The 26442-nt window shown below is 32.5% G+C and overlaps 1 protein-coding gene across 1 annotated transcript in view; it reads left to right on the top strand.

Moving 5' to 3' along the window:
- Positions 1–26442, top strand: part of LOC124367978 (peroxisomal acyl-coenzyme A oxidase 3-like) — a 69267-nt gene that overhangs the window by 34310 nt on the left and 8515 nt on the right. Inside the window, exons 9-10 of the mRNA XM_046825228.1 lie at positions 23483–23649; positions 25742–25864. Of these exons, the coding sequence (XP_046681184.1) occupies positions 23483–23649; positions 25742–25864 (290 nt within the window). The remainder of the gene's footprint in view (positions 1–23482; positions 23650–25741; positions 25865–26442) is intronic.

Genomic DNA, 26442 nt, shown 5'->3' with positions numbered 1-26442 from the left:
ATTTGATGGTGACAAACCTAGAAAGTTCATCAAGTTTTCGTTTGTAGACACGTTCAGATTCATGGCCTCGTCTATAGAAAAGTTAGCTAAAAATCTAAAGAGAGAAGACTTCAAACATACAAATCATTTTATACAAGATGGACTGAATGAGATAATAGAAAGACAGCCAAATGACGACGACGAGATTTTTAAAATTCTATCTGGAAAAGGAATATTTCCTTACGAATTTATCGATAGTATTGAAAAACTTGATTACACAGAAGAATTGAGAATTCAAGATTTCTATTCACTTTTGACAGATGAGAGCATATCTGAGAAAGATTTTCAACAACTACTTAAATGTTTGGAACAAATTAAAAGAGAAAAATCTAGGAAATTACTCTGATCTCTATAACATTCAAGATGTTTTATTGCTTGCTGATATATTCGAAAATTTCAGAAATATTTGCTTAAATTGCTATAAACTTGATCCGGCACATTATCTAACAGCTCCCAGTCTCGCATGGGACGCAATGTTAAAATTAACGAAAATTGAGCTTCAGCTAATTAACGATTATAATATGTATTTGATGATTGAAAAAGGTATTCGCGGAGGCATTTCTCAGTGTATTAAACGATATGTGAAAGCAAATAACAAATATTTAAAAGATTTTGATAAGACAAAGCCCGAAAACTATTTACTCTATCTCGATGCAAACAACCTTTATGGGTATGGTCTTATGCAAAAAACTGCCGTTTAGTGATATCAAGTGGATGGATCCTAAAACGTATACAAAAGAAGAGTGGCAAGAAACAATTTTAGAACTCACTGGCGACGAAGATTATGGCTATATTCTCGAAGTCGATCTTGGATATCCAACAAATTTACACGAACATCACAATTTGAAATTTGAAATTCTATCTGGAACAAGGAATGGTGTTAAAACATGTGAATAGAGTTATCGCATTCGATCAGAAGCCTTTTATGAAAGAATACATTGATTTTAACACAAACATGAGAACCAAAGCTACAAGCGACTTTGAAAAGGACTTTTACAAGTTAATGAACAACTCAGTTTTTGGAAAATCTATGGAAAATGTGCGAAATAGATGTGATATTAGACTAGGAAATGAAGAATTTTCAATGAAACAAGCTAAGAAAACAAATTTCAAATGCTTTAATATCTTTGACGACAACTGTATAGCGAGTCACATGTACAAACAAAAGGTTAAATTTAACAAACCGATCTACATAGGATTTTCAGTTCTCGACCTCTCAAAATTGCTAATGTACGAGTTTTATTACAACAAATTAAAGAAGTTTGATCCAGATTTGAATCTGTGTTACATGGATACAGACAGTTATTTTCTAGAATTGAAACGAGATCCTTTTAAAATTATTAAAGAAAATATAGATGACTTTGATACAAGTGATTATCCAAAAGATCACGAATGTTTCACTACTAAAAATAAGAAGGTAATAGGGAAATTCAAAGATGAGTTAAATAGCGAAGTTTTAGAAGAATTTTGTGGTTTAAGGTCTAAGATGTACTCGTACAAATATCTAGATAAAAACCCAGTTAGGTGTAAAGGAATTAAGAGAAGCGTTGTAAATAAAACAATAAATATCGAAAACTTGAAGAGATGTTTGTTCGAAGATAAAGAAGAATTTAGGGAGATGACAGTCATCAAAAGTTATAAACATGAGTTGTACACTGTTACCATAAACAAGCTGGCACTGAACGCTAAAGATGATAAGAGAATTGTCCTAGAAAATAAGATCGATACAGTACCGTATGGCTATGAAGCAAAATCTGATATATTAGACGAATTAAATAAACTTGGAAACTTTGAAAATTGAGAAATAACCGGAAGTTTTTACGAATATGAATTGAAAAAGTCAAAGCTGTAATTTTTTCTATATAAATGGAGGCCCAAAAAAAAATGTATAAAGTGTCAAGAATTTAAAGATTTGTTTAAAGAAGTTTTTTCAAGATAAGACTAGAAAAGATGGATTATGCTGTTATTGTAAGGATTGTAATAAGAAATATAGAAAAGAATTATATGATAAAATGGAAAAATTAACTTTAGAAGAGAAAGAGTGCACACGGTGTGTAAAAAAGGTTAAGAATATTTCAGAATTTTATAATCTCCATTATAGTAAAGACAACAAACAAGCATATTGTAAAGATTGTGCTAAACAAATCTTTGCTAGACCAGTTCTTTGCGTATGCGGAAGAGAAATTCAACATTTCTATAGTCTTAAAAGACATTTACAAACAAACTATCATAATTCGAATGTTTAACATTTTCATCGTGTAATTTAGATATTCTATAAATCAGTCGAGATTCTGCCATATTTGTAGTAAAATGATTTCCGTTGTTGTATAAAATATTCAAAGATTCTTTCATTTGGTTATACAGATTGATAGAATTTGGTTCGTCATCAATGAACAAAATCTCTAATTCAGGATATTTTATTTTTAGATGTTTTAATCGGTTTGGTATTTCTCGTTTCTGAGCTCTGATAACGTAATAAGGATATTCCCACATGTGATTCTTCTTAATTAACACAAAAACATGGTGTTTTTTCTTATCAAAATCTTTACATACCATATCTCTCTTCATTAATTCCATTCGCAATTCTTGATTCTCTATTTTCAAGGATTTCATTTGACCTGAAATTTGTAACTGTTTTATTTCATCTTTTAACTGCTTATTTTCGTTTTTGAGTTTGTACTCACCATATTTTCTAATGGAAGGTAATACTTCTTTCGTAACCCAATTTTTAAACAATTTCGCTTCTGGTTTATGCGATCTCAAAATTAAAGAATAAAGTCCAGATTCATTAACGAAAACAGTGTTATTTTGGAAGTTTGAAGGTAAGCTATTTATAGCCCCCCTTATATTTAGATTAAAATAGAAGTTTTTATCATCTTCGTCAACGTTTATTCTGATCGTTTGCATAGTATTTTCATATTCTAGAATTTTTGCTACGTCTTTAGCCTTAAACCAGATCACATTGTTTTCGTCAACAATCGTAAAGATATGTTTGTTATTGAATTTTAGTTGATTATTGAGTAGGTCTACAACTGACTCCATTTAGATAGAAATAAAATTTAACTAGTAATTTTTATTTTGAGTGTAAAGTCCAGATTCATTGATAAAAACAGTGTTTTTTTGTAAGAGTCGCGATTCGATACCCTTGTCAGAATCTATGTTTTTCGAAGCTTTTTTTATATTTTTCTTTAACATTGTCTTTATTCGTATTTTTTGTGAATATTTGTGAGGTGGCCCTCGAGGGCTACCTTATCTTTTAGATAAAGTATTGGTATTTATCATCATTATCAACTCGTTTTGAAAGTTTGAAGGTAAGAACGATTCGTTCCCCCCTTGATTCATCATTCTTTCGACAATCTTAAATATATTGTTGTTTTACTCTCATTATTTATTAAATTTTCCCTCAGAGTCTTGTATAGTTAGAACGATTTTTTGAATTCTTTTAATATTTTTTCTAATTGGAATATAATCGATTTCATTCGGTTTTTTCACTGATTTTTGATCCATAAGCAACATTTGGGAAAAAAGTGTACAAAATTTCCGATTCTTTGTGTAAATGTTCGGTATGATTTTCAAAACTAGGTTCAAACGAGATTGCAGTGCACTTCAATTACATCGAACGGTCTAAATTTTGGCGTTTTATTTCCTAAATATACCTGATTTGGCTCAATAGTTTCTTGAACAAACCCTAATAAATCTACAATAATTGCTGAAAAACATTATTCTTACTGGTGATTTTATTTGAATTTTATTAGAGAGATAATTTTTTTTGCATTTCAAACTTGTTTTCGTCAAAGTTTAAAGATTTATCTGATTGTTTGAATGTTTTCAGATAATTTTTAAGGGAATTTTTTATTTGATCGAAAGTATAATATCCTTTGTTTAAAACCATAATATTTTGTTATGTTCTTCTCACTAAATCCTATACAATAAGGAGAACTTTCACTAATATTTATTACAAAATTGTCAGAATAAAAACCGCTTAAACCGATAAAAATAATTTGATTCTTCCTCTAAGTGTATAGGATGTTCCAAGTTTAAAACTAATTTAGAGCTTTCTGAAGTCAACTTGAACAGCTTCATTTTCGCAAGCGTTGCTTCAAGATGAAAATCTTCTATTTAAATGGAGAAATTTTTAAAGCAAAAAGATCAGATAAAACTTCAAACGTTTGAAGAAAATAAGAAAGATCAACCAATCAGATTGTTAATTGTTGGTTCAAGTGGATGTGGAAAAAACAACTTTATTATTGAATTTTATCTACAATAGGTTGATTCCTTATTCCAATTTGTATGTTTTTAGTAAATCTTTAGAACAAGACGCCTATAAAAAATTACAAGAAAGATTTGAAAATATTGAGAAAAACTTAAACAAAAAAATATCACATTTTTTATAATGCTTCTGAGGACATAGTTCCGTTAAGCGAATGTAAACCCAATTCGTTAATCGTTTTTGATGATTGTATTTTGGAAAATCAGGACGTTATTAAGGAATATTTCGTAATGTCTCGTCACAAAAACATATCTTGTATCTATCTTTCTCAATGCTTTTCAAAGGTTGATAAACAAGTTATTAGAAATAATTTGAATATGTTGTGTGTTTTTAAGCAAGACGATCACTATTCGAGAAAGATTTACAACAATTATGTGGGATCTGATATGAGTTTTAACCACTTTAATGAATTGTGTGATAAAATTTGGAAAGAAGACTATGGATTTTTAACTATTAATCTAACTTTGAAGCCTAAAAATGGTAAATATTTGAATAAATTTTCCAATATAAACGTGTGATAATCTAGTTGTTTTCATGTTTTTACGTTCACGTTTACGTTTCGTGTTCTCGTTTTTACGTTCCACGTTCACGTTCATGTTTCACGTTCATGTTTCACGTTCACGTTTTACGGTCCGTGTTCACGTTTCGTGTTCACGTTTCCACGTGCCACGTTTACGTTTCAAAATTTTCCTAAATAAATGGCGAACGTAACTTCTGAAGAAGCGAAAAAACTTGATCAAATAGAAAAGAAATTAATCAAAGAATTTAAAGAACAGATTCGAATTGATGAAAAAGAACAAGAATTTATTCAAAAAATTAATCAACCTGTAACATCTGCAATAAAAAATGTTGAGGGCAAAAATTGAAAATGTTTTAAGCGATAATCAAAATTTGATGAATTTGGTTCCAGTTGTACGACAATTTGCTGATATTTCGATACCAGAATCTGAGTTTGAATTGCCAAAATTACCATCTTCAACACCATTTAGACCTCGAATCATTGAAGACTCTACCATAGTTGAACCAATAAGTCCTGGAACAACGGATATAATAATTGGTGAAATTGGTAAAAAATTTCTTCCTAGAGCAAAGGATGATAAATTTGGTTTGTATTGGGACAGAAAAAAGAAAAGTTTTATGATTGGAAATTTGCCCGTGAATTTTGAGCATAATGATATCATTATTAATGAAAAAACATATGAAGGAACTCAAGGTTTATGGAGATTATTAACAGGCACTGATGTTCCAAAAGACGGTTTATATTCTGAAGAAGACTTGAAAAAGTATACTGAAATTTTTATGGAAATCTGATTCAATTTACAAAAATAATGATCCATCAACTAAGAAACCAAAGTCAAGTAAAGGTAAAAAATATCTCAATTTGATTAAACCAATTTGGGAAAAAAGAATCGAAGGATCAGGTGTGAGAAAATACAGTGATAATAAGATTGAATACAGATATATCGACGATTTGACAAAACTCGATGGAATTATTAATTATATTTATGCTCAAGAAAAGGCTGGAAACAACAATTTTTTGAACGAAAAGAAAGCGATTAAAGATTTTATTTCGAACAAACTTGATGAAATGATTGAAAAACCTGATGGAATTAAATATTTAAAACGAGTTTTGCCGGCAATAAGTTCATCTATGATTGAAGGTAGCGGACTTTTGAATGATTTTATCAACAATTTACCTTTTGAATTACACGTACCAGGCTATGAATATCTGGGACCTGGCACAAAACTTGAAAAAAGATTGAAAAGAGGAGATCCTGGTATAAATAAATTAGATCAAGCTGCTATGGAACACGATATTTTTTATGCAAAACATAGAGACACAAATTCCAGACATATCGCAGATAAAGTTTTGCAAGATAAGGCAATGGATAGATTTTTATCAAAAGATGCTAGTTTAGGTGAAAGATTTGTTGCGCTTCCAACAGCTGGAGCAATGTTTTTGAAGAGAAAACTAGGAATGGGAATCGAAGAGAACTTGAAATTTTAACTATATAAATGGAGGTGAACGTAAACTTCAGCAAAAATCAGAAAGAAAAAATAAAATCCGCTTTTAAGAAGAAAATACCCGTTAGTATTCAATTTAAAATAGATCAACTAAAAAATGGCGAAGATAAGATATTTTTAACAAATAGACAATACAATAAACTCGAAAAACATAAGAAAAACGATAAAGGAACCAGAATAGAATTTTCTTATAATCAGTTGAAAGAACTTAAAAATGGTGGACTTTTGAAAGATTTATTAGATTTTGGAGAAAATATTCCAGTTGTTAAAAATGTTGTTCCTTATGTTCGTAAAGCTGCTCCAATCGTTAAAAAGGATGTGATTCCTATTGTTCGAAACATTTTAAATTGGTTAGATAAAGAGTTGGAAGATGTTACAGGATCTGGATTAGATGAAAAAACTTTGAATTACGTGAAATCAAACATTGAAAAAAAAAAATTTAAACCTTTAACATTCGGGGAATTGGAAGAAATCTGCAAAAATATTAAACATTTTAGAGGAATCTTCATGAGAGATACATTACCTGAAAAAGTTAAGAAATTTGAATGTGGAATTGTGAATTTAGACTCGATTATGGGAAGTGGAACACATTGGATTTGTTATTATAAAAATGATAAGAATGCATATTATTTTGATTCGTATGGAAGAATTGAGGCCAAACCACCTATAGAATTGATTAAATATTTGAAAAAATCAAGCGTCTACTACAATGATTCTCAGATTCAAGACTATAAAGATCCCCCAATTTGTGGTCATTTATGTGTTTTTGTTTTGAATGAACTGAGTAATGGTAAAGATTTTAAAGAAGTTGTTAACAAATTATTGCTTAATAAATATGGATTCACAAAATATTTTTGACGTATTTGGAACACAAATTATTCAAAATGTAGATAATAGTTTGAATTTTGATAGTTTGAGAAATGAGTTTGATAACAAGTTAGAAAATTTATTACAAAGCCTTCCAGATTCAGATATGTTTGCTGTCGAGATTGAAGATTTTAAAGCAGAATATGATAACAAACTTGCAAATTTCATGAGTTCAAATGAAGTTGCTGATAAAATAAAAACATTGGAAAAAGAAGTTGATGATGGTGTAAAAAATTTATTTACCAATTTAATGTCTCATATCGAAAAAGCTGATAAAATTACTGAAGCGATCAAAGTTGAAAAGAATTATGTTAGTTTGGCTAATAAAAAAAGAATTGTCGGTGTTCGACCTGGTATTGACAAACATGATGTTGTTGTTAAAGAACAAATTTTGAAACCTCTAAAATTATCAGAAAACATCGATATTGTTGATTTACATGATCCGAATGTTAAAAATGCCTTAGATTTTAAAGGAAAAAGAATTAGCAGTGTTAGTAAAGGAATTAATCCATTTGATGTTGTTGTAATGATTCAATTAGAAGATCCTATTAAAATGTTTAATGAACTAAAACAAAATTATGAGAATCATAAACAGCATGTTAAAGATTTTACAACAGAAGTCTATGAAAAACTTGATGAAAGAAGTAAAAGATCAGTAGACGATGTTGGTGAATTACTTGATAAAGTAAATAAACTAGAAGAAAACTTTAATACATATAAAAATAATGTTAATGAATTAGTTGGTGAAGTAATTAACAAAATTCTGGAAAATTTTGATACACGTTTCAATGAGAAAATAAACTTTTTTGAAAATTTTGGTACACGTTTCAATGAGAAAGTAACACATAATAATGAATTACTTAAAAGTATAGATGATCGATACTCTTTATATCTCGATAAAGTAAATAAACTAGAAGAAAAACTTTAATAAATTTAAAGAAGATGTTAATAAATCTTTTGAAAACATTGATAACAGATTTAATGGATTAGGCGGCTATGATGACTAATTTTCCTTATATAAATGGCGCTCATATATTGTGTGAGATGTAAAGAAAAAACTGCAACAAATGATATAAAATACTATGCAAACATCAATGGAGTTAAGAGAATATCTGGAAAATGTGCTGAATGTAACTCAAAAAAGAGCCAATTTACAAAAACTTGAAATTTTTCCCTAATAAATAGAGATGGCGGGACATTACAGTGCTTTCGATCTTTTTATAATGCAACACGAAAGAGATTTGAAAAAGGAACATTGGGACGATATTTCTCAAAAATATGAACTATCCGAAGATATGATGAGATTATACGTAAACAAATTGAATTGGTATAACATTGCCAAATATCAAACTTTATCATCAGAGTTCATTCAAGAAAATATACATTATCAATTAAAAGATCATATGTCTGTTCTTTGTCTCTATCAACACTTGAGTATAAAGTTTTTGGATGAAAATAAAGATACAGTTGATTGGAACAGTATTATAGATAGCGGTTACTATCCTGTGCAAATTTTATTGAAATATGTGACCGAGATCGCAAAATTTAAGGAAGAGAATCCTGAATATGACGAAGTAGATCATTAAAAAATGACTCTAATTTATATCTTTTCTTATAAAAACGTACATTAGATTGATGAAAAAATGATACATGATGTTTAAATTTTCTCTTATTAAATGGCGGACTACAGAAAATATGCTAGTGATATTGAAAGGGCGGAGTTTAAAAATTTCTATCCAATTAGTAAACAACATTTGAATGAACCGAATAAAAGAACTGAGTTTAATATTGATTTTGGAGATAACTTTTGCTCGTCTAATTTCCAGTTTTATATTTCTGGAACTTTAACAAAACAAGATGGTCAAGCATATCTTGGAACTGATAATGTTAGATTAATCGATAATTTTATACCGTTTTTATTTTCTAAGATTGAAGTAAGAAAACACAATAAATTGATAGAAGAAGTCGAAAACTGTGGCCAATTAAGCACTATTAAAGGAACTATTTCGTATTCAAAAAGTGATGTTATTTCTCAAACTTCTAATGGCTTTGAATCAGATTTTAAATTTGGTGTTTTTTGAAGCAGCTGGAAATTTATCTCATTTTGGATTAGGATTTTTTGAAAATGTTACTATTCCGATCTATAAAGGAGGATTTTATCTAAGTTTTATAAGAGCAGAAGACGATGATGCGTTATTAAAAACAAAAACTGGAAATGATATGCCAGTTGATGGCAAAATTACAATTACAGATTTTTTTATTAGAGTTCCAATGATTGATTATAAAACCACGAGTAAAATTAGGTTGATTGATGAAATTACAAAAAGTCAAAACATTATGTTTAATTTTCTAGATTGGCAATGTATTGAGCAAAAAGGTATTTCCGGAACAACTTATTCGTTCGATATCACAAATATTTATAGAAACATCTTCAATCCCAAGTTCATTATTATAGGTTTTCAAACAGATAGACAGAATAATCAAGAAAAAAATCCTTCAAAGTTTGATAGTTTGAAAGTAAAAAATATCAGAGTAAAATTGAACGGTTCTTATTATCCAGATGAATTACAAAATTTAAACATTTCCGGAGGTCTTTTCAGAATCATGTATCAGATGTATCAAGATTTTAAGAAAGTTTACTGTAATAATAAGGAAATGTATTACAATCCTAAAGAATTTTTAGCGAATAGACCTATTTATGTCATTGATACAACAAAGAGTTTGACAAATATTTCTGGTTCAAAGAACGATATAATTATCAATATGGATTTTCAGAGTGCGGTTACCAATGCGGTTTGTTATGTTGTCGTTGTCTCTGATAAATTGCTTGAATATGATGTAATCAGGAGTAATATAAGGGAGATACAATGAGAAAAACTCGGCCATACTTCCTACAATCAAATCTGTTTTAAAGTAATGGCCAAGTGATCCCAATTGAACCTAAAGAATTTTGAAACAAGATAATTTTGAAATAAGATAATTTTGAAACAAGATAATTACAGATTGTAATAACTTTTAGTTGGTATATATTCGTAGTTAAAATATGCCTTAAGTTTGGTATCGCTTAAATTTTTATTAAAAATATCTAATTCTATGTTACTTAAACTACTTACATCTATTTTATTTTTACGGGCTAATTTTATCCTGTTATATGTATATAAAGAATCTAAAGATATAATATTTTTTATCTTGAATCTAGTCATAATATGTTTTTGAATGTTAGAAAGGTTTGAAATATTTTTGTTACCCCAAATGGTTATTGCATAATTTAGAAAAGACATGACAAATGCTGAAAATACTGACTTTTTGAAGTTTTCTTCTTTACATACATATAACGGTTTCAAAGCTTTTTTAATTTGTTTTTCTATATGGTTAATATGTTGATTAAAATTTAAGTCTAAGTCTATGATACAGCCTAAGTACTTATAACATTCTACCTTTTTTATTGGTAATTGGTCATTAGTTCTGGAGAAAATCTATATATTCTGTTTTTTGAAAGTTTAAAGTTAATTTATTTTGTTGTAGCCAATTATTAATTTTCGTCAGGTCCTCGTTTGTTTTTTTATATAAATCGTTACCTTTAACTATTAAGGCTGTGTCATCGGCAAAGAGTACTAATTCGCCATGTAAATTAAGGGTTGTTATACTATTGATATATATTATAAACAAAAGAGGACCAAGACAACTTCCTTGAGGAACTCCACAGGTGATTTTTTCTAAATTTGAAATTTTGTTGCCAATTTTTGTATTACAGAACCTGTTATCAAGATAACTAGCAAATAAATCTAAACATTTACCTCTAATTCCTAAATGTTCTAATTTGTATAGTAATATCTTAAAATCTACAGTGTCAAAGGCTTTCTTAAGGTCTAGAAATGAGATTAGTGTATTTTGATCAATACTGTTAACAACTAAATTGATTGCTTCCTCTGTATTTTTGTTAACTCTAAAGCCAAATTGTTTTCTTGATAACAGGTTGTATTTTTCCAAAAAGCTATATAATCTCTCATACAAACATTTCTCAAATATCTTGCCAATTATTGGTAGTAGACTGATTGGTCGAAAATTGGATGGATCTGATAAAATTCCTTCACTTTTGTAGATTGGGCTGATTGTTGCTATTTTTAATCTATCGGGAAAAATGCCAGTTTGAATACTTAAGTTAAAAATGTATGCTAGTGGTTCACTTATTATGTATACAAGATTTTTGATTAGTTTGATTGGAATTTTATCTGATCCACTTGCTTTATCATTCTTTAAAAGTTTAATTTTTGGTCTCAATTTCTAGTTTGGTAATTTCAGAGAGATATATAGAGTTCGGATTTGATTTCATTTTTTCGTTTTCTAGATCTGGAATCTTTGAAGCCAATTCTGAACCAATGTTTGCAAAGAATTTGTTCATTGTATTTAAATCACCTGTGTATCTACAAGGTTTTTTGGATTTATTTAAAAATTTGTTTATAATATTCCATTTGGTTTTTGAATCAGATGACATTTCAATCAGTTCTTTATAATAGTTTTCTTTTAAAATATTGCTATAATGTTTAATTTTCGATTTATAAAATTTTGCTTGTTCAAATTTCTTTTGTCTATACAGTTTATTTCTAACTTTAACGGCGGTTTTGAATGCCAATTGTAAGCCAATTTTTGTCATCTGAATGAATTTTGAATTTTGGTTTATTATTTTTTAGAAAGAATTTTGAAATTAGTTCATGAAGGTGTTGATAAGCGCTATTTACATTATTAAATCTATAGATTAAGCTTAATTTCTTTAAGAACTCATCTGTGATCTTCATTCTTCGTTAGGGTTGCGATGACGTGGTTGGAGGGTGCAGAAAGGGGTCGAGTGATGAAACAAGGTGTTGCGGAGTGTTGAGGCAGTGTAGCCAGATTGTTCAGAGTGTGAGGCTGCGGTTGATAACAAGTCCTTGACCGTCGGCTGCTTCAGGATGTTGCACAACACTGCAGATCACGTCATGGTGATAACACGTCCGCTGCTTCGAGATGTTGCACAACGCAGATCAGTGACTGTAGACCACATCATAGTGTCGCTTGAAGTAATGAAATAGGCATGATTAGAAAATGTCTTGATGAACTGAATGATTCACACTGTCTTGAAGGAAGAGATGTTATGATGGATGAGTCTTAAAGATGGTGTAACGTGGTTAAAATTGTAGAATATAAAGCACTGAACTTGTCACTACGGATTAATTTCACTAAGTCTTGTTCCAAATAGAGCTGAAGATGAAGAGAATGCGATATTAAACCAGTAAACAGTGAACTTTTAACATTCCTGGATCAAAAGTATAGAGTAAAATTTAAATATGACTGACTAGTGTGAGGTCTGGACGGGAAAAGGCTGTTCTCCTGTGTGCCGCGCAGTGCTACCAACATTTCTCGCTCAACGGTAATGCCAACATATTCTAAATTCAACATTCGAGTATTATAAATTCCACAATTTATGTTGTCATACTGTCATGAAAAATTGCTTGAATACAGTTTACCATAGTTTATTTAAGTAAATTGTATTGTGAATTGTTTTTACATATTTATGGTGTATTGAACAGTATTTGTATTGATTTTTGGGCTGTCCCAAAAGTGGTCCAGAACCGCCATATTATTATCTTGTTTTTTAACATATTTATGGTGTATTGAACAGTATTTGTATTGATTTTTGGGCTGTCCCAAAAGTGGTCCAGAACCGTCATATTATTATCTTGTTTTTACATATTTATGGTGTATTGAACAGTATTTGTATTGATTTTTGGGCTGTCCCAAAAGTGGTCCAGAACCGTCATATTATTATCTTGTTTTTACATATTTATGGTGTATTGAACAGTATTTGTATTGATTTTTGGGCTGTCCCAAAAGTGGTCCAGAACCGCCATATTATTATCTTGTTTTTACATATTTATGGTGTATTGAACAGTATTTGTATTGATTTTTGGGCTGTCCCAAAAGTGGTCCAGAACCGTCATATTATTATCTTGTTTTTACATATTTATGGTGTATTGAACAGTATTTGTATTGATTTTTGGGCTGTCCCAAAAGTGGTCCAGAACCGCCATATTATTATCTTGTTTTTACATATTTATGGTGTATTGAACAGTATTTGTATTGATTTTTGGGCTGTCCCAAAAGTGGTCCAGAACCGCCATATTATTATCTTGTTTTTACATATTTATGGTGTATTGAACAGTATTTGTATTGATTTTTGGGCTGTCCCAAAAGTGGTCCAGAACCGCCATACTGTTTGATTTTACAGATTCGTTTATTGTCCTTTAAAACAGTATTTTCCCTTGATTTTCTGTCTGTCCCAAAAGTGGTCCAGAACCGTCATATTATTATCTTGTTTTTACATATTTATGGTGTATTGAACAGTATTTGTATTGATTTTTGGGCTGTCCCAAAAGTGGTCCAGAACCGCCATATTATTATCTTGTTTTTACATATTTATGGTGTATTGAACAGTATTTGTATTGATTTTTGGGCTGTCCCAAAAGTGGTCCAGAACCGCCATATTATTATCTTGTTTTTACATATTTTATGGTGTATTGAACAGTATTTGTATTGATTTTTGGGCTGTCCCAAAAGTGGTCCAGAACCGCCATACTGTTTGATTTTACAGATTCGTTTATTGTCCTTTAAACAGTATTTTCCCTTGATTTTCTGTCTGTCCCAAAAGTGAGCTAGAACCGCCTTACTGTTTGATTTTACAGATTCGTTTATTGTCCTTTAAACAGTATTTTCCCTTGATTTTCTGTCTGTCCCAAAAGTGAGCTAGAACCGCCATACTGTTTGATTTTTCAGATTCGTTTATTTTTCTTTAAACAGTATTTTCCCTTGATTTTCTGTCTGTCCCAAAAGTGTCCTAGAACCCTCATATTCATATCTACTGCTATATAACGAAACCGATGTCTTGCTGCTTGCAGATGTTATGGAAAACTTCAGGGATGTATGTCTCAATACATACAAATTAGATCCTGCATGGTATTTCACAGCACCTGGGTTGGCTTGGAACGCAATGCTAAAAATTACAAAAGTCGAACTGTCCCTATTGACTGACATCGATATGGTACTCATGGTTGAAAAAGGTATTCGTGGTGGTATTTCACAGTGTTCTCATCGATATGCGAAGGCAAACAATCCCTACATGAAAGACTACGACAAATCGAAACCAAACAACTACCTCATGTACTTGGATGCAAACAACCTGTATGGGTGGGCAATGTCTGTAAAACTATCATATGCAAACTTTCAGTGGAGCAGTACAGACATCGATGTAATGAAAGTTAGTGACGATTCACCCACAGGCTACATATTAGAAGTTGATTTGGAATATCCTGAAGAACTACACGACGTACACTCTGATCTACCTCTCGCTCCAGAACGTAGAGTCCCACCAGGATCGAAAATGGCAAAGCTTCTGACAACTCTCTACAGCAAAGAAAAGTATGTCGTACACTACAAAAATTTAAAGCTTTATTTGAGTCTGGGTATGAAACTAAAACATGTTCATAGAGTTTCTTAGTTTCAGTCAAAGCAATTGGTTGCAACCGTACATTAATCTGAATACTATGGAGCGTACAAAGGCGAAAAATGATTTTGAGAAAGACTTTTTTCAAATTAATGAACAACTCAGTTTTTGGAAAAACAATGGAAAATATGAGAAATCGTGTGGACATTCGTTTGGGTACTAAGTCCAAATTAGTGGAAAGATGGGTTAGCAAACCGAACTTTAAGAGTCGAACCATCTTTACAGAAAACCTAGTTGCTGTACATTTTAGTAAGAAAAAACTTTTGTTAAATAAACCTATTTACGTAGGTATGAGTATTCTAGATATATCAAAGACACTGATGTATGATTTCCACTACAATGTAATGAAAGAGAAGTATGGATCTAACATAAAAATGGTGTACACCGATACCGATTCCCTGATATATGACATCAAAACGAAAAACTTCTATGAAGACATGAAACATATAATTGGATTATTTGATACAAGTGACTACCCCAACCCCAACCAATATGGGCTTCCCCACGTAAACAAAAAAGTTCTGGGTAAAATGAAAGATGAACTTAATGGTCGAATCATGCGAGAGTTTGTAGGACTACGATCCAAGATGTATGCGAGCAATATAGAAGACAACCATTTCATAAAGAGGTCTAAGGGTGTGAAAAAAGCTGTAGTTGAAAATGAAATTACCTTTAGCAACTATAAAGACTGTTTGTTTAGTAACATCGAGCACTACAAAACGATGAATACAATTCGGAGTCAAGCACACAATCTCTACAGCGTAGAACACCATAAAGTGGTACTTTCATCAAAGGACGACAAGCGTTTCGTACTCGAAGACAATATCCGAACCCTAGCATGGGGTCATTATAGAATATGCGAAAACTGTTAAATTGTAAATGTATGTAAGAGAACATACTATGGAAATTCAAGTGTATTGCAAAGATAAATTCGAAGACCAATTTTTACCTAGACCGTTACGGTGTCTTATTGTAGGACCGTCTGGGAGTGGTAAAACGAACTTGTTATTGAATTTCATTTACAACAAAGATGGAGTTCCGTTCAAGAATCTATACGTGTTCAGTCGTTCAATAGAACAACCTGCATATGTAGATCTGCGTGAACAATACAGTAGATTAGAAAAAAAACCTTAGAAGACAAATAGCGTTTTTCTATTCGTGTTGTCAAGATCTCATTTCTATCGATGACTGCAAACCAAACTCACTTGTGGTATTTGATGACTGCCTCCTAGAAGAGCAAACTAAAATCAAAGACTATTTCATTAGAGGACGTCATAAAGGGATTTCTTGTGTCTACCTGAGTCAGAGCTATGGTCGAGTTGATATGCAGGTCATAAGAAACAATGTTAATATGTTGTGTCTGTTTACAATGAACAAGTACTATACAAAGAGAGTGTTCCAGGACTTTGTAGGTTCTGACATGACTTTCAACCAATTTGAGGCTCTCTGTTTTGAGTGCTGGAAAACACCTCATGGATTCATATCTATTAATACTACAGCTAAACCACAAAAAAGGAAATACATGTGCAATTTAAAAAGGAAACTAAGTGTTGAATAATACTTCGCTGTACAACGTACCAGTATAAACGTAATTTGACGTTTAAGTATAAACGTAATTTTGACGTTTAAGTATAAACGTAATTTGACGTTTAAGTATAAACGTAATTTGACGTTCAAGTATAAACGTAATTTAACGTTCATAAACGTAATTTAACGTTCATAAACGTAATTTGACGTTTAAGTATAAACGTAATTTGACGTTCATAAACGTAATTTGACGTTCATAAACGTAATTTGACGTTTAAGTATAAACTTAATTTAACGTTCATAAACGTAATTTGACGTTTAAGTATAAACGTAATTTAACGTTCATAAACGTAATTTAACGTTCATAAACGTAATTTGACGTTTAAGTATAAACGTAATTTGACGTTCATAAACGTAATTTAACGTTCTCTAAACGTAATTTGACGTTCCAGTGTAAACGTGACTTGAAAGATTTGAAGAATAACGCTGTATCTATTACTATAAGTATACAACATGGCGAATAAACTAGATGCAAAAGAAGCAAGGCGACTTGAAAAAATTCAGACTGTCTTGACTGCAAAGTTCAAACGTGCTGAACAGGATGAATTAAAAAACTTCTCAAACAAAAATACTATATCATCAAATGCTAATGAGACGTCTGCCAATCGTAACATATCAATAACACATGATCGACCGCTCACTGTTTCTAAAGCTAGAAAGTTGGATGAGTTAAACCGGAAATTACAAAGTGAGTTTGCTCAGACCCATTTTAAAGAGTTAGAAGATGTTCGTGAAAATGAGAAAAAGTACGAACCAATCACCAGCCATTAGGGAACAACAACATAGAGAATTGGAAACACAAAAGATACGTAGTCAAAACCGTATGAAACAGTTGGTAAGATTTCAACCTCAAGCATCAGATCGTAGAACGTTTGAGGATGTAGATTACGATGATGAGCCAGAAGTACAACCTCAAGAGCAATCGATGAAACAGTTGATGGATTCTAAAGTAGTAACACTTGGTTCTCTAGGAGCCCGATACCTTTCCAAAATCCAACGACAAACAGTTTGGTATTTGGTACGATGAAAATCTAGAGCAGCCGATGATCGGTTACGAACCGATTACATTTGATTATGATGACATTATATTAGTCAGCTCTCAAAAGAAATACAAAGGGACTGAGGGTCTTTGGAGATTGTTGACGAAAAAACAATATAGTAGAGAAGGATCTGTACACCGATTGAAGACTGGAACTCTTACAAGGACATGTTGGTGAGGACAAACTCGCTTTTCCAAAGAAACAATCCCAAAAGTAATCGTCCCAAATCAAGTCAAGGACTAAAGTGGAAACATATGATAAAACCTATTTGGGATGAGTTGGTGAATGGAAAAGTGGCAACAATTGGTTCAGGGTTAAAGGTTTACAATGAAAGTCCGGTCGAATATAAGTACATAAAGAACTTCAAAGACCTCATTGACAGGTTACACTACATTCAAGCGCAGGAAGAAGCTGGAAACAACAACTTTCATAATGAAAAAACTGTCTGTAGTTGATTTCCTTCACGATGAAATGGAAGACCTAATTGCTACACCTAAAGGGTTGAAGTACCTAGTCAGATGTTTGTCTGTTTTGCACTGAACATGTTATAGAAGGTAAAGGGCTTTTGAACGACATCATTAACAAGTTACCATTCGAGTTACATGCGCCCAAAGAACTGGAATCTTGATACGTACAACTACTGTGGGCCCGGCACCCAGCTTGACAAGAGACTTGTTAGGGGAGATAAGGGAATTAATCCCCTCGATGAAGCTTGTAAGAAGCATGATATATGGGTATTATAGGGATCATAAAAAACACAGAAGGACAGGTGGGAGGCGGACAAAATATTACAAAAGAAAGCTTGGGAGAGGGTTACCTCAGATGATGCTGACTTGAATGAGCGTATGGTCGGTCTAGCAACAACAGGAGGAATGTGGTTGAAACGTAAACTCGGTATGGGGTTAGGAACTTCAGGATGTATCTACCCATCAGATATATAAAGCAATGAAAGCAAATATTTTTTACCCTATATATAAGAGAGGATATAATAGAACAGTGATCAGTGGTAAAAACCAGTGATGGAGAAACTGTATATTGAATTTTCGAGCGGTATAGCAAGAAGTGAGTATAGAACTGCAATGCCAGTTTCAGAGCTCAACTTCAATGCACCCAACAACAATACAACATTCAAACTGGATCATGGAGACGCATTTTATGATTCACGCATAATGTACCACATTCAAGGAAAGTATGTGCAAAAATCTGATGGATCTGATTATCAAACTAACTCTACCGTCAAACTGGTAGACAACTTCGCGGCCCTTCTTGTTTTCAAGAATAGAGCTGAGGAAACACAATACATTGATCGACACAGTAGAACTCCCCGGCATCACCAGCACTATAAAGGGGATTGTTAGTTACAGTAAACACTGAAAAACAAACACTCTCAAGTAGTGGTTTCTCATCATCGTTTACAGGAGGTGGGAAGTTTGAGGCACTCGGCACACTTGGGCATTTAGGATTAGGGTTCTTTGACCACCTACGTTACCCGATGTACAAGGGAGGTTTTGAAATCACATTTACTAGGAATGAAGATAATGATGCGTTGTTTCACTGGAAAGGGGCAGGGTCCACAGCAACGGATCCTGGTGATGGAAAAATTGTGATAGAGTCGTTTGTGTTACGAGTCCCCATAGTCGATTATACCAGCACTTCCAAAATCCAGTTAATTGATGGTTTGAAACATTTGAGTGACAAGGATGCTTTAGTCTACAACTTCTTTCAATGGCAATGCATCGACAAAAGAGGGGTGTTCGGTTCATCGTTCAGCTTCGATATAACAAGTGTTTACAGAAATGTGTACAATCCTAGATTTGTTATAATCGCACTTCACACAAACAGAACAAACACCCAGACAAAAGATCCTAGTAGATTTGACAGCTGCAACATCAAAAATGTGTCTGTGAAGATTAATGGAGAAAGGTACCCTCAGGAATTGCAGAATTTTGATATTACTAATGGTATATACAGGATCATGTACGATCAGTACCTAGGGTTCCGAAAAATAAACTTCGGAGACAATAACATGTTAGTAAACCTGAAAGAATTTATTGATAACTCACCTTTGGTTGTAATTGACACACATCTACATCAACCAACAACAGACAGATCTCGAAGTGACATTCAGATTGAATTAGATTTTGTAAAAGCTATTGCATCTCCACAGGGGAGCAGCGGCACCACAGCATATGTTGTCGTTGTATCTGAGGCACATTTCTCATATGACATTACTCGAAACATAATCAAATTCCTGTAAAAACAAATAAAAAAAAACAAAAAAAAGTAAAATAAAAATGTTTTTTTTTCATTAGTAGGCGGCAATTATTGTTTTCATGTAAGTGTTTTGTATATAAGAAAGCGTATAGAATGGAAAGTCAGCATAATTATACAGTTCGGCTATCCGAAGCTCAAAAACGTAAACTTCGTACAGCGTACAAAAGACGGAAACCTACAGTAATCAGATTATCTAATGAACAGCTGTCTCATGGAAGTGGATCGTATACTTCTTTCTGGAGAGCAACACAAAGCCGTTTCTAGAGCCGTTAAGAACAAAAAAGGTTTACAATTGCTTCTAAGTTACAACCAACTCGTATCTAATAAACAAGGAGGGTTTTTGAAGGAAATTATGGAAATGGTGGATTCGTCAGTTCCTGGAGGTAAACGTTTCATCTCTCCATTAATAAGAAGAAAGGTGGCTCCTTTACTGAGAGAAAAATTTATAACCTTGGTTAAAGAGTTTAGTCGATGAGGAGTTAGACACCATTATTGAAAAAGATCCTAGAGGGTTGAAACGACGTATTGGTCGGAAGCTTGATGCATTGTTGTCTGTGAATAAAAAAAAGAGATCTTCCCGCTGTCTCTTGGTGAAATAGAAAAATTAGCAGGTATATTAAACATTAATGAGTTTAGAGGTGTTTTCATGCGACAGTTACTTCCAGACAAACCTACAAATATCGAACGTGGTATTGTAAATCTTGGTGACCTTTCATCTGGTGGTACTCACTGGACGTGTTATGTGAAACGTGGTGAAAAGAAATTCTATTTTGATTCATATGGCGATGTCAATCCTCCAATAGAAGTAGTCAGGTACTTGGGGCCAAAAGGGTTGGTTTATAACTCAGAGCGTATTCAGGGGTTTGACGATCCTCCTATCTGTGGACATCTGTGCCTGGAGGTTCTACGACGAGATTCAGCTGGTGAGGACTGGGAACATATTCTTCGTAGTATAAGAAACAATAAAAATGCATGGAAACCGTGGTTTTATTTTCAACAGATTTGGAGACGAAATTGAAATTGGATCAATACCAACTCAACCCAATTCAAACCCTTCTCCTGACGAGATAATTGAGCTTGCAAGTGATGTATCAAAAGTCTCACAAGATTTATCCGAAGTCAAGAAATTATTGGAATCGCATTTGGTAAAATCGGAAAAAATAATAAATGCGATCGAGATTGTCCCCACTAGTACCGTAAATGGTGAAAAGATATGGGGCAGCTTCCTACTGAAAAACCACCAGAGAATTGGTCAAGTGAGCAAAGCAGTGGAGCCATATGATGTGGTTGTCAAAGTTCAATTGAGTGAATTAGAAGGCAAGATATACATCATGCAGAAAAAATTCAACAACGAAATAAAAAATATATGGAAAGAGGTTTTGAAGACTTCCATGATGGTAGCAACTTCATCTAAAACTTGTATAGAATTATAAGTATATAAAAAACTGCAACCATGCCATTACTCAAACTAACTGGAACTGAGTCTGTACTGACTCTCCATCTAGAACACCCCATCCACTTGGATCCAAACGTAGAGTATTATATGGCTCTTGTTGGATTTTACTCTGAGAACAACATATACAACTTGTTGCAACATGCAAAAGTCTATTTTTGGGACTTGGAAATACATTTCATTCCGAAACCACTGATACTTCAATGTGGTTACTGGACCATTGAAAAACTTGAAAAGAGTTTCAGAGATTACATACAGTCGTTGAATCTTAGTATAAATTCTGACGAATTCAAGATCTTTAAAGATGGTGACAAAATATCAATTAATTCTCCAATTAAATTCTACTTGGATAAAACCGTTAGTGATCTCTTAGGTTTTGAAAAATCTGATGCAACAAACTTACAAAAAGAATCGTCTTACTTCAACTCAAATGAAAATGTAATTGCATCGAATCCACCGAATCTCAGAGCCGTTGATGTCATCGAGATACACTGCAATATTGTCAACAACAGTCTTGTCAATCATGATGTTCACTCTCACAAACATTTGGAGACAGCAATCCTCTACTCCTTTTCCCCTAATGTACCACACGGCTACAAAATATCTCAATCACCTCAAGAAAAACACTACATACCTCTTCGGAGCGGTTTACGAAAGATTCAACAGATCACAATCACACTTGTAGACCAAAACAACCAACTGCTCCAGAACAACCATGTAAACAACATCGTCTATTTAGATCTGATCAGTAAATCACAAACACATACATACTCACAATTGTGGTAAATAACAACGCGTGGTGGCGGTGGCGGGACAGCGATGACATGCGTGGTGATTCGCGCGGCGCGGTTCTGACCACCCATACTCGCACTCTTAGTCGCTCTCTAAAAAATTCTGTCCCAGATTCGGTCTCACACGGTTTGTCCCAGAACCGGTCTCGGGTGCGTTGTCCCAGGAACGGCCAAAGTATACTACTCCCCGCTATTCCGAACCCCGCTATTCCGGTCCCCGATATTCCAGAACCCGATATTCCGAAAATCCGGCTGTTGTGAACAGAGTTTGGAAAAAGTACCAATAAAAAATTTTTTTTTAATAACAAAAATTATTAAATCTTATTTTTAACTTTAAAACTAAAAGAAAAGTAAAATTAGTAGAAGTAAGTAGAAATTTAAAAGATGCTAGTGAAAAAACATTTATTATTATACCAAATATACTGTACAAGGACGTTTAATAAAGACATAACGAAGCTTAGAGACTAATCTTGATTTAAACACTAAATAAATTTACACACACTTAGAAAGTAAAGTCAGTTATTTTTTTTTAAGAAGTGCAGTGAATCAACTTGAACATGCAATGTTTTCGCCATCGCCGCATAATAATAACATCGTTTGGTGTTGATGAAGCGTGTTCGTTGTAGCGTAAAGCGAGGTCAAGGGCATTTGCCGCATCTGAGTGTGATTAAACTGCCCTTCCCCTCCGACTTTCACTTGTTCACAAGCCGATCAATACCGATATTTCAATATTATTCATGAAATTCGCCTATTCCGAATTCCCGCGAATCTGTACAGTGTTCGTTCCCAATTAGTTTGGATTAGTGAGACTCTACTTACTTGATACAGTTTTACTGTTGTGGTTCACAGCAAAATATCCACTAGGAAAGCACCATATATGTTGCTAACCTCTGCTCACATAATTTTACGATTTGTCAAAAATACTTGCCATTATTCTTTGCTGGTGACATGCATTGATGATGATAATCGTCGTTATTAGAATTTTTCCGAAACTCAAGTTTGTTACACAGGATATATTTTTGTGTTCTTTGGTAAAATTGTTGGTATCTAGTGAACACAAACTTTACAAAATCCCAATTGTTGATGAACAATTTCATGAAGAAGTCATATTAAGATCAGAAAATGAACAGTTTTTTTTAACGTTTTCACCAACCTCACCAAGTTCTTCATTAATCAAAGAAGGACTCTCATTTGGGCGCCAATTTTGTTAATCGTGATGCACATTTTAACATCCATCATTGAATTGCCACTCCAATCTTCTACCACTAAATAATCCATCACATTTTTCTGTATACCTCACAGACCTGTCGACGAATGTTTAATAAATTTACATTCATCAAACAAATCACAAAATTGAAACAGGATTTTCAATGATCTTTCAAAATGGCATCAACTTCATAATAGTCAGATTTTTGTGATAGAACTCACTGTTTTTGATATACGTCACTCTACACGACATTCCGACATGGGCCAAAAATTTGAAATGTATCTTTCTTTTAGTACTTAAATTTACTATCCAAATTAACAAACTATTTATCATCATTATTATTTAATGTGTGCAAAATGTTTGATAATGAGAGTGAACGTTGGATGACGCAGGAGCTGCGCTGGGTACGCTCATTGGTGGACGGATCGGGGTGTGTAAAAACCTAGCAGTGGCATATCTCACCAACGCCATCAGCATCGCAGTCAGGTACTCGGCAGCTCGGAGACAGTTCGGGCCGGGTGAGGTCCCCGAGCTCTCCATCATCGAATATCAACTTCAGGTAGTGCCGCTTCTAGTTGTGATTCAGTTTCAGTGTATCAAGATTATGTTCCAAATATATGCTTTTATGGTTGGTATATTGTTTATTCTTGAGGTTCTAAGTCAATTGTGATATCTTCTGGAGGAAGAATGTTTCTGTGGATGTGATTTGTTCTTCAGTATTCATGTATAGTAAGGGAAGTGAAATCTTATTTAACTAAGTTCCTTTTTTTTACTTTATCTCACAACAAAATGATGAGATGTAAATAAATCAAATTATGGTTCTCAATATAATATCTGTTTTGAGACCCCTGAGTCCAAAATGTGGGTTTCACAAAAAAATGTCCATACTTATACGTACTTACTCTTACTCCCATGGCCATGGATACCCTAGGTGGTATTTGGCCTCGCCAACCAGCTGCCTCCATCTCTCCCTGTCTTCACAATCCCCCTGACCCGCTCTCAATTTCCGCAAGTCCTTCTCCACCTGGTCCTTCCAGCGATTTTTGGGTCTACCTCGAGGTCTTCTTCCAACTGGATTGTGTTTCCAAACCTCTTTAATCAATTTATCATCCTCCCTCCTCATCACATGGCCTGCCCACCGAAGTCTCTTGCTCTTTTGCTTCTCCTACAACGTCTGGAGATTGAAACATCTCTCTGATTTCTTGGTTGTGCCTGATTCTCCATCCATCTCCATCTCTAATAGGTCCAAAAATTTTCCTCAAAATTTTATTCTTGAATGTAACCAATTTCTTTTCTGCCTGTTTATCTATAATCCATGTCTCTGCTCCATAGAGAAGAACTGGTCTTATAACGGTCTTATATATTCTTAATTTTGTTTTGTAAGACAGTAATTTTGATTTTAAAATATTATTTAATGCGTACATGCTTCTATTTGCCAAATTTATTCTATTTTGGATTTCTATTAGTTCATTACTCTTTGAATTAACTATTGCTCCGAGGTATTTTGAATCTTTCAACATGATCGAATTTATGGTTCAGTATTTCCAAATCTTCTCTACCATTATTTCCTCGCCTAAAATAAATCAACTTTGTCTTAGCGTCGTTAATTTCCAGTCCTATTGACCGGGTTTTGTCTATTAATATTCCTGTCATCTCCATCAGTTCATCTCTGTCATTGGAAACTAACACCACGTCATCCGCAAATGCCAGTGCTCCTATCTTAGTTCCAATGCTTATACCTAGTTTCCTATTTCTTATTTCTCTTTCAACGCTTCTTCCAAGGCTAAATACTTATACGTATATATAATAATTATGTCTGTGTATTGTGTAAGCATCAGCTCTAATCAAATCATTGAACTGATTAAAACAAATAGTTAGTTAATATCCAGACATTTAAAAAATTACAATTATTTTCCAAAAACATATTTTTGGTTAAAAATAAACTTACAATGAAACGTTTTATTATTTCATTAAAACATGTATTATTTATATAGCCCATTCCTACTTATCATTCACAGAAAAGCTTAAACTGTATCTTTAAAAATATCAGTTCAATGGTTATGAAAGATTGAATTTTAATTTTGGGGAAAATGGAAGAAAAAATGTGATACCGATCATAATAATAATATGATTTTGAAATACATTGCCACATATTTTGGGCTATATTGAGAGAACCACTTTATTGTTAGCAGTTAAAAAATAAGGTTATTTAAAAACACCCTAAAATTATAAATTTTACCTAAAACATTATGTTTATGTAATCAAGATCAAAGTTATCTTTAAAAGATTCCAGTTGTTTTTATTAAATGTTCACCAATTATTTTATTTATTAAATATTAAAATCACATCTTCAACAAAACAAACTTAGAAAAACATTTTGCCCATAAAATAAAATCAAACAATAGATAACATCCAAATCTAGAATTAACAGGAAACATGTGTTTAAAAGATAGAATAAATGTTTGAACTATAGAAGAAAAAGTTAGTGGAACATTTTACACTTTTTGTTATTTAAACAATGTGTTCAAAAACATATTCAAATTTTTAGTTTAACAACTTACCATGATAATACGGTTTCATAAAGAATATTACCACTAATGTTTCTTCATTTAACACTAAAAAGGAGTTTTACAATTTCACCGTGTTGGCAGCAATGGAGACTGTTCCCACACCTCGCAGCCCTGTTTGCCTTCAAGGCTTTTACTCGAGCGGTCAACACGAGACAGTTTCACATCTCCCAAGCATTGGAAGATCCAGCAGAAATGCTCAGTAAGGTTAGAAAAACCTATTTTTAGTTACAATATCATTTAATATAAATCTAAAAATAACCTGGTTTGAATTAATAAGTTCAAATTGTAATTGTAAAGTTCATTTCTGAAACAATGAAAGAATTGGATTTAAATAACGTGTTTTATTGACTTTTTATTATACATTAACCCTTTGAGTGCCACAGCATATTTCCCAAGTCATACGCATAAATTGCCGTAGCATTGCCTTCTGTTTTTGCAAGCGTGTGGGGAAAAAACTATATTAAAAAAACTATTCAACCGATTTGAATAATTTTTTTTTGTTTGTTTTGTGTAATAAAACAAGGTATTTTTTCCATATAATATTATAATTTTGTTTTTATTTACACAAAAAGAATATAGGTTATAACAAAAAACTAAAAAATGAAAAAAAATAAATTTCAAGTTTGAACTAAAATTTTATTTATACAATATTTTTTTAGCTATACCATATGAAAGAGCATGAAAAACTGAACAAAAATCATGCATAATATGGTGTGTTACAGTAATATTTAACCAGATACTGCAATATATATAAAATACAACAAAAAGCAATTTTTGTTCAA

Source organism: Homalodisca vitripennis, chromosome 8 (assembly GCF_021130785.1).
Source record: "Homalodisca vitripennis isolate AUS2020 chromosome 8, UT_GWSS_2.1, whole genome shotgun sequence".
In the NCBI taxonomy this organism is placed as follows: domain Eukaryota; kingdom Metazoa; phylum Arthropoda; class Insecta; order Hemiptera; family Cicadellidae; genus Homalodisca; species Homalodisca vitripennis.
The sequence above is the reverse complement of the archived record's forward strand: the minus strand, read 5'-3'. Positions and strand labels throughout refer to the sequence as shown.